Source organism: Bufo bufo, chromosome 3, assembly GCF_905171765.1.
Source record: "Bufo bufo chromosome 3, aBufBuf1.1, whole genome shotgun sequence".
Lineage (NCBI taxonomy): Eukaryota > Metazoa > Chordata > Amphibia > Anura > Bufonidae > Bufo > Bufo bufo.
The window spans coordinates 583691276-583702700 of record NC_053391.1 but is presented as its reverse complement, the minus strand read 5'-3'; the positions used below and the strand labels follow the sequence as shown (position 1 = coordinate 583702700).

Below are 11425 nucleotides of genomic sequence, written 5' to 3'. Positions count from 1 at the left end.
TAAAGTTTTACAGAATACCTTCCCACAACTGGTGATTGCCAATAATAGAGCAGGATGAGCTGAGCAGATCTCTAACATGCTGCGTACAGAATGGACTACATTTTTGCAATGATGGGTTCCCTTTAATCTGGAAAGGTCCCTTAAAAAAAATAAAAAAAAATTATAAACGGGTCCCTACTTTTGCTCTAAAAATGTCTGTTCTTTGATACTGAGGGAACTGTAGGAAACCTATTTTAGCTAATGTTGTCTTTGTGCTGCTAGTATATGTGAAAATGTTTATTATTTTTTTTTTTACTAAAAAAAGCACTAGGGGAAAAGCTATGATTACTTGTTAGAGACCTGCATCTATAAATTATTTTTAGGAAAAATGCCTAAGAAGTCGTCTACAGTTTCAACTGCTCAAAAGAGCCAAAGGTACTCCCTCAGGGTGTCGCTGAAGAAAACTGAGTATCTATCTGAAACCAGTGAGTCTGAAGAGTACAAAAGCAGTTCCTCTTCAGACTCTGAAGTGGAGAAACCACCTGTGGTGGCACCAAGTGATTCTGAGGAGGAGTCGCCAAATGAATTCTTACAAAGGAGAGCCAAGAACATCAAGGATAACAAGGCCATGGTTGGTCCTGCATGTTGTATTGTCACTAAAATGTTAATTTCAACTTGTTTCCCCAGGATGTAAGTTAATTGACTTCAAAGGGGTGTGGGGGGGTGGGGGGGGGGGGGGGTGGATTTGGCAAAGGTGCTACGCTATATTTATGGAGTGAAACGTATTAATTTTTTTTACAAACATGTTGTGCAAAACTTGCTATCTTCTTGCACTTTTATGCCATGCTTGTCACTTCTGGTTTTGGTGGGGCTTGGCATGAGGCTCCATGGCCTCCTGTAGACTATCAAATGTATTCTAGACCTGCACCAGATTTATCATGGGCTCAGGCTGGATGATAAATTTGGTGCAGGGACAGGCCCTTTTCTGACTATGCCAGCTATCGGTTGGCTTACTGTGAGTCAAAACTCTGCCACAACTGTGGTGCCATTTTGGCATACAATGTTGCATCTGGGGCTATGCCCCCCACAAAGCCATGCCACCTTTCCATTATGTTACACACAGGGAGCAGAAACTTTCTTCAAACCTAGATGTGTTTACGCCAAAAATGTAGATGCATAGTAAATGTAGGCTACTGCTTTTTTTATTTTATTTTTCTCAACAAAAAACTGCTTGTCAGATACTTCAACTAGAGTTTTTTTTTGTTCAAAATGTGGCATGCACTTCTATACGGGCATGTAAATGTGTTTGGTGACTTTTGCTCACACCAAAGATCTTTAATCCTAATACTTTTGTCTAAAATGCTACTCTAGATTTATTACAAATCCCCCACCCCTCCGAAGTGCTTTTGACTTTTTTTTTATTTTTTTTCTTCACATGGCTAACCGTGCCTACGTTCCCACACACTCTTCTGGAGTGAATGGTGTAAAAAAATGCAAAGTTATACATTTTTGTACAAATGAGCCCAATAATCACAGCCTTTTTATGTAAATTCCTGAAGCTAGAATTGAGTGCAAGGTATGATAATTCGAATGACACTCCTACATTACTAAATATGTACATGAAATATCTATGTATACCAAGGGGTTTGCAACACTGTATAGAATGTGGAATTATTTTCTGTAGTCTTTCAGGTCTGACTTGCTTTCTAGATGTAACAGCCGCTTATTTCCTTGCCATTCTGCAGCTTGCCAAACTTATGGCAGAATTGGAGAAGCTCCCAGGACATCTGCAGCCAGAATCTACTGAGCAGAATGGCAACACCCCGGTAAGACTGCTTACAACGGAGCTATAAAATCTGGTAGAGGCTGCTAGGCATTGAAGAGGACCAGTCACCTCTCCTGCCATGTCTGTTAGTAACCGATTGCATTCCCCATGTAATTCTGCAGCATCTAGTCTTATGACTGTTGTGCCATTCCTCTTGTGTTGAGAAGATTATGAATGAATTCATAAGTCTACAATAAAGGCCCATCTGGGTGTTAGGCTGTGCAGGGACACCTTCAACTGGTAACACTCAGATGGACCTTTATTGTTGACTGGTGGCATTTCAGTCATATTGGGAATGACCCAATATATTCATAAACTGGGCCAATTCATTTTAATTTTTGCCTCGGGCAGCAGAAACTAGGTGTTTCATCCCGTGAGGCCTAATGCAGTAGGTCGCAGTGATGTGATCAGTCTCCTGTGCCAGTCTACTACCTCATGGGCTTTTGGCCTAGTGGTCTGAGGCCTATAAAGCTAAACATAGGCTTCTACCCACTTTGAGGCAGGTTGCCTCTTGGCAGAAGCCAGCATGGTCATAAGAATAGATGCTCCAGAATTGTTATGACTTGGGAATGCAAGCAGTTACTAAAACAAACCTCGGGAGGCTACAAGTCCTCTAAGTGGACACTCCAGGCATAGCATCTTCTGCCTCCTACACTAGGTATTGCCATGTATAATACAGGCATTGAGAACTCCTCCTACATTGAATCCTTGCTTTACACTAGTTTTGCCTGGATGATTCCTTAGAGCATGTATCTTTAAAACTTGAAATGCCATGACTGAGGAAAAATGTCTATTATGGCATGAGCTGCCAGGTTCCCACGGGCACAGCACAGATCCATATTACTGTTGTATGCATGAGGCCTTAAAGTGTAACTGTTCGGTTGATTTTTAATATGTTGAAGGGACAGGGATGTTGAACAGTTTTTGTAATGTACTTTATTAGTGAGTTTTCTTTTTACTAGAAAACTGGGTGTAGAGTCTTAGCAAAGCTCTAAAAGCATCTGAAGAATCTGTTTTCAGTCTTAGTAGAAGCCTATGTGACATGCTGAGGCTCCCGGTCTATGGACATATGGCCTAACACTACCTATCTCCCTGCCTATTGGACTTGTTACACACTTCAGCGCTCATTAAAAGACTGAAGACACTCTCATTAATGATCAGTTACAGCTTTGTTAGACTCTTTAAACTGAAATGATGTACCTCTTTAAGCCTCAGGTTTTTATCATGCAGCATACTAGATTCCAAGCCTCTAGTGTCAATACAACAGCTTCTTATGAAGGACTTGGAGAAGAGTAATCCCATAGTGTTGAGAGATTGTTGGGCTATGATGGTGGCATGACATTGCTGACTGAGGAGCACTTCTAACTTTATATGGTTGGTGCTCCCACCAGTTATTTCTCGCTGAGTACGCCTAGTCTGGAGTATAGAAACATAGAATGTGTCGGCAGATAAGAACCATTTGGCCCATCTAGTCTGCCCAATATATCTGAATCCTATTAATAGTCCCTGGCCCTATCTTATATGAAGGATAGCCTTATGCCTATCCCATGCATGCTTAAACCCCTTCACTGTATTTGCAGCTACCACTTCTGCAGGAAGGCTATTCCATGCATCCACTACTCTCAGTAAAGTAATACTTCCTTATATTACTTTTAAACCTTTGCCCCTCTAATTTAAAACTGTCCTCTTGTGGTAGTTTTCTTTTTAAATATGCTCTCCTCCTTTACCGAGTTGATTCCCTTTATGTATTTAAAAGTTTCTATCACATCCCCTCTGTCTCTTCTTTCTTCCAAGCTATACATGTTAAGGTCCTTTAACCTTTCCTGGTAAGTTTTATCCTGCAATCCATGTACTAGTTTAGTAGCTCTTCTCTGAACTCTCTAGAGTATCTATATCCTTCTGGAGATATGGCCTCCAGTACTGCGCACAATACTCCAAGTGAGGTCTCACCAGTGTTCTGTACAGCGGCATAAGCACTTCACTCTTTCTACTGCTTATACCTCTCCCTATACATCCAAGCATTCTGCTGGCATTTCGTGCTGCTCTATTACATTGTCTTCCCACCTTTTAAGTCTTCTGAAATAATTACTCCTAAATCCCTTTCCTCAGATACTGAGGTCAGGACTGTGTCAAATATTCTATATTCTGCCCTTGGGTTTTTACGCCCCAGGTGCATTATCTTGCACTTATCCACATTAAATTTCAGTTGCCAGAGTTCTGACCATTCTTCTAGTTTTCCTAAATCCTTTTCCATTTGGCGTTTCCCTCCAGGAACATCAACCCTGTTACATAGCTTTGTGTCATCAGCAAAAAGACAAACCTTACCATCGAGGCCTTTTGCAATATCACTTATGAATCTTGCAGAACCGCCCATTGAACTCTTGCACCAGTGGAGATGGCTGGTAGTCCTCAGACCTTCTGTATACAGTTCTCCAATGTGCAGTAATGTGTCATATTTTTGTTTTTACTTAGAAGTACAAAAGGCGTCCTCGTGAATCTCTTGCTGGTGTTGAACCAAGAAGAAATCCAGAAAGAGCCAGTCGACGTTTGACACGCTCCATGGGAGGGGTGCTGCCTCCATCACCAGAGAAGGGGAACAAACTGCAGAGTCTTGAAGATCAATTGTTGGAGGAGGTAAGAACCTGACATAGTGCTGACACATCCCTTCTAGTCCTATATGGTATTGTTAATGGCCTGCACTGGTGAGCTTAAACTGCCATTGTGCCCCATGTGTGGATGTTGCAGGATATGTCCAACAAACTTTAATATCTTGTCTATTTTCTGCTGACCTTGTCTCCTTTTGCCATGGTCTTTCACAATGGTCGAGAATTATTTGGTTTTTACCATATGCATTGGCCATATTTACTAATCCTTAGACAACATAAACTTGGAGAAAAGCATCAATCCTTGCACCACATGTATGCCTAGATAAATATACTGCAAGTCTAGAAAGCCTGTCTAACTATATACCAACTATTGGTGGTTCTACTTTGACACAGAATTTGACACCAGAATTGTAGCTTGTTAGGCCACACCCCTTTCCTACAAAGCTCCTCCCGTAAATTAGTCCAGCCTCAATTTAAGCGCGTCACAATTAAAGTGTAGGAAACCCTAGTTGACACTTGTTGCATCTTGGGGAAAGTACACACTGATTCTGTAAGTGACTAAGGCCTCATGCACCCTACCGTTGTTCGGGTGCGGACCCATTCACTTCAATGGGACCGCGAAAGATGCGGACAGCAATCTTTGTGCTGTCTGCATCTGTTGCTCCATTCCGTGGCCCCACAAAAAAATATAACATGTCCGTTTTGCAGACAAGAATAGGTATTTCTACTATTGTGTTTTTTTTGCGGATCTGTGGTTTGTGGACTGCAAAAAAACAAAACAGTTGTGTGCATGAGGCCTTAAACGCATGCGTGTTTTTTTTTGTGCAAACAATGCCACAAAAAAAAAAACTGGCCCAGATTTACTAATCCTGTAGACTGTAAGCTTAGACAGGCTGTCTAGATCTACACTAGATTTATCACAGGGGCTCAAACTGTATGATAGACACTTTTCTGACTCCTGAATTTTACACCAGAACTATGGCACAATTTTGGCGTGAAATAGTGGATCATAAGCGACACCTGCTTTCCCATGAAACCACACTCCTTTTCAGACTAGGTGCAGAAACTCTCCAAACCTAGATGCACCATTTCTTGGAGCAACCTGCACCAAAATCTAGGTGCATACACATTAGAAAGTGTGGGCCATTACCCTTCACATATATGCCAAACTAAATGGCATAAGGTGTAGTAACTTCCCTTTACTGGTGGATGCAGGCTTTTTGAATCTGTGCAGAGGATTTGGAACACTACTAGAAAAACAAAGATCCAAACACTAACATATGATATTACTTTTTTAGATTTCTTTCACATCTGTGGTGTGCTGTCCGGTTGTGAGATACAGCACTGGTCTCAAAACCGCAGCACGACCTTTCAGTTTTGTCCACATTCATTGTCAATGGGGACAAAACTGAACAAACTGGTACAGAGGGCACCAGAATACATGCCGTTCTGTTTTGTTGCATTCCCACGCTGGACACAAGCGCTGCAAGCAGTGTTTTTGTTTGCGGCATGGGAAACTGAAGACACTGGATTTGGCACCATAAACACCGAAAAATAAATATCGCATACACATTTATATGAAGACCAATTAATAATTTATTAAATATAAGTTAAAATGTACAAACATAATAGGATATTGACAGATCAGCCACATGGGTCATAGACAGTAATCTAAGCATGTAACAGCAGTGAATAGAAGTATAAGCCAAAATATGGCACTGCAAATACATAATGGTATACAGACCCAGAAGTGTGCTCCTCCAAAAACGACCAACACATGTTTTGCATCAGCTTCCTCAGGGGACCTTTCCCCTGAGGAAGCTGATGCAAAAAAAACATGTTGGGTGTTTTTGGAGAAGCACACTTCTGGGTCTGTATATATGTTGTATAACAGAAGCTTTTGCTATGGTTTTGAGATCCCATGCCGGATCTGAAAACTAAGGCAGAAAAAACAGACTGTGAAAGTAGCCTTACTATAGCAAATGCACAAGTCTAGCTTGGGGCCCACAACACTGGTTTTGGTCTGCATCCAATCCACTTTTTATTTTTTGTGTGGCTCTGATGCAGTGCTATTCACTTCAGTGGGGCTGCAAAAGATGTGCAGATAGCACAGTGTGCTATCCACATCATCCCACAGCCCCACAAAAAGAACATGTCCATTTTGCAGATAAGACTAGGCAGTTCCAACAGATGGAAGGACATGCTCATCTGCAAAATGTGGAATGCACATGGCTGGTATCCATGTTTTGCAAGTCTGAAATCTGCGGACCACAAACTGCTACGGCCAGGTGCAGGAGGCCTTAGACTGTGCTCAGTCAGAAAGCTGGTGTGACTTAACTGCTTTTGAGGTGCTGAAATTCTGGCCAAAGTGAACTCCCTATTAGGAGGTAGAAAGTTGGCCTAGTCAGGCTAAAGGTTTTCCAGATCATCTACCATCAGTCACTGATAAATTTAGTGCATTTTAGACTGTCTATAGTCTGTTTGATTGTTGTAGCCACTAAAGGGTCAAACTGAACTAATTTTTTTCCTTTTTATGATTAAACCAGGGAGAGCCAATAAGAAGGCGGCGATCTACTCGGCACAGCATTCATACCATTCCCCATGTTATACGACCGGTGGAGGAGATCACAGAAGATGAATTGAATAATGTGGCTGATAATGTGAAGGAGAAGGTGTACAACACTGTGCATGTGAGAACCACTTATCAGCTGCTAGGGATTTATAACTTCACTTTTCCCACTAGACTTCTATGACCATTCAAATCAATGGGAGCTGAACTGCTGTACCCCTGCACAACAACTACATTTTGAATGGAGCTGTGCTTAAGCCTCCATTTTAAAGTGCTAGTCTGGTCAGCAGGGGTGTTGGACCCCCACCAAACTGCATAATGTCCTTTCCTTAAGGACAAGTCATCAATATCTGGAACCTACAAAACCCTTAATATATACAATATATTTAAACTGTTCAAATTTTTTACTGTGAACTCAATGTACATGGCTTTTTTTTTCAAATCTCCTATAGGGTTCCACATGTCATCAGTGCCGACAGAAAACTATAGACACAAAAACAAACTGCCGCAACAAAGAGTGTCGTGGAGTCCAAGGACAGTTCTGTGGACCTTGCCTTAGGAACAGATATGGAGAAGATGTGCGCAAGGCTCTTCTAGATCCTGTTAGTAGCAAAACATACTGGGAATTCTTCAAACTCCTCATGCCTGGTTTTTGGTTTGGCTGCAAGTCATGGCATATGCAATATTTCTAAAAAAAAGTTGTAAGTGCTTCACACCGCTAGGCTAATTCTGGAGTCGGTGTGGTCTCTGCCTCCTTGCAAACCTACATCTGATCATAGCCAGCATACGTTTGTTTGGCTCTTTAGGACAGTCAAAGATGTGGCAAAATTCCAGTCTTAAAATATTTTTTTTTTTAAAAGTGGGTTTTAATAGTCCACCTTGTAGTATATATTAAGGGAAACCTACTTTTCTCACCTCTGGTTCCAGCTTTGTGGGTCCATCACTGGATTTACTGCTTGGGTCCCTGCATGTTAATGTCTGGCATGGATGAGGGTCATGTACACAGCAGTGTATGACCAGTGATGTGCTACTTGGGGTACAAAAAAGCAGGACCCCCACCACCTTCATCTGTGCAGAAAACGAGGGGAAGCAGACCCACAAAGCATCAGGGAGCAGACAAGTATGCTACTCTTGACAGGGCCCACTGGGCGTGTGGGATGGGGCCATTTAGTACCTACTTAGAAGTCAGACACCCCCTTTAATACATGTGAGCCCAGAGTGTGGACTATAAAGTATCATGTCTAGATCTCAAATGTCTGTCTATCCTAGTATTTTTATAGTGGGCATCAGCAACTTCTAGTACTCCAGCTGTTGTAAAAGTACAATTCCCACATGCACACTTGTTTAAGTGATCTCAAAAGTGAATGCAGCACGCTGGGAGTTGTAGTTAACCAGCTGGAGTGCCAGAGGCGGCTGACCCCTGATTTATAGTACAGACAAAAGGGGCTAAGTCAACATAGAATTGTTACACTAGTCAATGAATCTATTTTCTTCTAGAATACCAGATGTTGATTACACCAAAGCTATAGGTTGGGTTCAAGGTGCCCAGTTTTGTATATTATGACCTAAAACATTCAGTGTTAAAGGGGTGCAATTAATAAGAAACAATCCTCTTTAAAAACAAGATCCTGTTGTCTTTAATGCAACAAAACGTCAAGTCTCAGCTGTTTGAGAATTGATGTATGGTACTGGTGCCAATTTCCAGCACCGACTAAATCCATGCTGTGCCACAACGAAAAACTAAATGTAGTTAACCTAAATTTTGTTTTTCTTCTCTAGAATTGGCTATGCCCAACATGCAGAGGGATCTGTAACTGTAGTTTTTGCCGCCAACGAGATGGACGCTGTGCCACTGGCATCCTCTTTCCTCTGGCTCGTTACCGTGGCTACAATGACGTTCACTCATATCTTAGCGGGTAACCTTTTATGTGCTATACCCTTCACCTTTTTGTTTAACCTGATGGTGGACCTGGAAGGAGTATTTCAGGATTTTAATGATTCTTCAGGATAGGCCATCAATATCTGGTGGGGCTCAAACACCAGTCTCTTCAGTGGGAGCTGTGCTGCAGTAACTAGCTCCATTCCCTACAGAAGGAGCTATGTAATTCTGGTGCTACTGCAGAACAGGTGACCGGGAGGGATGCAAGGTGTTGGAGCCCTGCCAATAAGATATTGATATGTAGGACTCCTGCGTAACAGAAACCAGACGGATCCGTTATGAGGCCCATGGACTTCTATTATGACTAGAGAATTTAATATTTTGAATTTTTTTTGTATTACTGGTAAAAGGTGAATTGCGTTATGGATTCCGTTACCATGGACCGTAACACAATTCTATGACGGAATGCCTTTAGATTATAGAAGCCTATGGGCTGCAAAACAGATCCATCCTGTTTCCATGTCCTCTAAAGGCATTCAGTCATAGAATTGGTTCGTGGTAACGGAATCCATAACGCAATTCACCTTTTACCAGTAAACTAAGTGTGAACGAATTTCATAACCTAAAATTTGCTTATGACTGCCTGAGCGAATTTACTTCGGATGTTTTAATACTGTATGGAGAGTAATTTACACTAAACTGCTGTTAAAAAAATAAATAAAATTCTAATGTACCTTGCAGGTGCTGCATTATCTTGTGGATTTTCCAGGTGGAAAATAGCCTGTAACTTTGCAATCCCTTTTTGGCCACATGTACACATTGCAGTCTTATGACTAGGCTGTGTTTGTTTTGTTTTTTTTTCCAGCTTGCACAAAAGAAATGGTGAGGAAAGTGAAGATGAACAGTAGCAGTGGCCAGGAGGAAGACTTGCACTTGACTTGCACTTTGTTTTTATGTCTATTTTAAAGATTAATAAAGTTTTAATTTTATATTCTGTGTCCACAATAAGTGCTTCAGTTTGTGGGTTATAAAGTTGACCTAAAGCTAAATTCACACAGGTCAGAGCAGGACAGTTTCTGCTGGCGTTACTGTAAGTAGACAACTTTCTAAACTAATAGGAAAAAGGCCCAAAGCAGAATTTCTAACCACACTTCATATCAATTACTTGTTAGTTCTAGTCATAGGATAGTCCCTTTCTTCTCTGCTCACTGGACCAGTAATGCACCTAAAAGATTAGGCTGGAGTCGCATGGGTTTAGTGGCGTTCAGTGTATGTAACATAGTTTATAAGGCCGAAAAAGACATCTGTCCATCCAGTTTGGCCTGTTATCCTGCAAGTTGATCCAGAGGAAGGGGGAAAAAAACCCTGTGAGGTAGAAGCCAATTTCCCCAAAATCCTTCCCGACTCCAATCAGAATAACGCCCTGGATCAATGACCCCTCTCTAGTAGCTATAGCCTGTATCATTACACCTCAGAAATACATCCAGGCTCCTCTTGAACTCTTTTAGCGAGCTTGCCATCACCACCTCCTCAGGCAGAGTTCTAGTCTCAATGCTCTTACCGTAAAGAATCCTCTGTGTAGAAACTTTATTCCCAGGACTGTGATGAGGGGACATCCTCTGCATCTGGAGGAAAGAAATAGATGATGGGAGAGATCTCTGTACTGACCCCTGATATATTTATACAGAGTTATTACATCTCCCCTCAGTTGTCTGTTTTCTAAAGTGAATAACTCTAATTTTCCCCAGCTCCTCCACAACAGCACTCCTGAAGGATGAAGTCTCTGCCTCCCAGGACAGGAAACAACATAGAAGCACAAGTTTAAAAGGCCCCCTCCCTGTTTTTTTTTTTTTTTTTTTTTTTTTTTCCTGTCCTCGGGATCGCATGGAAGCTGCTCCTGCTGTGCAGGGGGTTAATTGGATATCGCATGGCCTGTTACGACTGCCCCGTTCCAGGAGGGCCATGCAGAGGATGGGTGCAGTGAGGAGCTTGTTCTAGCCCGTACCATGGCATAAGCCTTTCTATGAAGGCAGCCCTGGGTTTCTGTTCCCCCGCTTCTGGCATTGCGGGGAACGAGGGATCACGCTCCAGCGTGGAGTGTAAACAGGCCAGAAGTTCTCCAGGGCCAAGAATTCCATTGGCTATGCCTCTGTGCGGCACTTCCGGTGCTCAGATGACATCAGAGGGCTGGCTTATATCAGGGAGCATGTCAGCTCCTGTGGATGCTCTGGTGATGTCCTGCAAGCTTGTGGATCCTCCTCCCAAATATGTTATGGATGGATCGAAGAGGGAAGGTGGGGGGGGGGGGGGGCACAAGTGTTAGCAATTCCCCACTGGTGTGGTGCTGGTGGTCCTCAATAAGAAGCCCTAAACTATCTATATTACCTTGTAGGGCAGGGAAACCAGCACCACAAAGGCCTCTGATATATCTCTAGGACAGAAGAAGTGTGCGATATTCAGGAAGAGAAACTCCCTTCTGTCAAAGACTAAAGCGTTATGTCCCAGATGTATGGACAAAGTAGTGATTGAGTCACCTTCCTTGATTATATAAGAAGTATGATAAAGGA

At 42.2% G+C, this 11425-nt stretch overlaps 1 protein-coding gene across 1 annotated transcript; it reads left to right on the top strand.

The window, feature by feature from the left end:
• Window positions 1-367: 367 nt before the first annotated feature.
• LOC120993924 (cell division cycle-associated protein 7-like) lies at window positions 368-9766 on the top strand. Its single transcript, XM_040422387.1, has 7 exons — window positions 368-610; window positions 1725-1805; window positions 4277-4438; window positions 6957-7100; window positions 7432-7581; window positions 8759-8895; window positions 9724-9766. Exons 1-7 carry the CDS (start codon window positions 368-370, stop codon window positions 9764-9766), a joined length of 960 nt encoding a protein of 319 aa, XP_040278321.1.
• The last annotated feature ends 1659 nt before the right edge of the window (window positions 9767-11425 follow it).

What these genes read in the sequence shown, in the direction of transcription:
- LOC120993924 (XM_040422387.1), top strand. Translation starts at nt 368, where the DNA reads ATGCCTAAGAAGTCGTCTACAGTTTCAACTGCTCAAAAGAGCCAAAGG. An exon ending in AGCAGAATGGCAACACCCCG is followed by an intron (nt 1,806 to 4,276) that starts GTAAGACTGCTT and finishes GTTTTTACTTAG; the next exon opens with AAGTACAAAAGGCGTCCTCG. An exon ending in GTTCACTCATATCTTAGCGG is followed by an intron (nt 8,896 to 9,723) that starts GTAACCTTTTAT and finishes TTTTTTTTCCAG; the next exon opens with CTTGCACAAAAGAAATGGTG.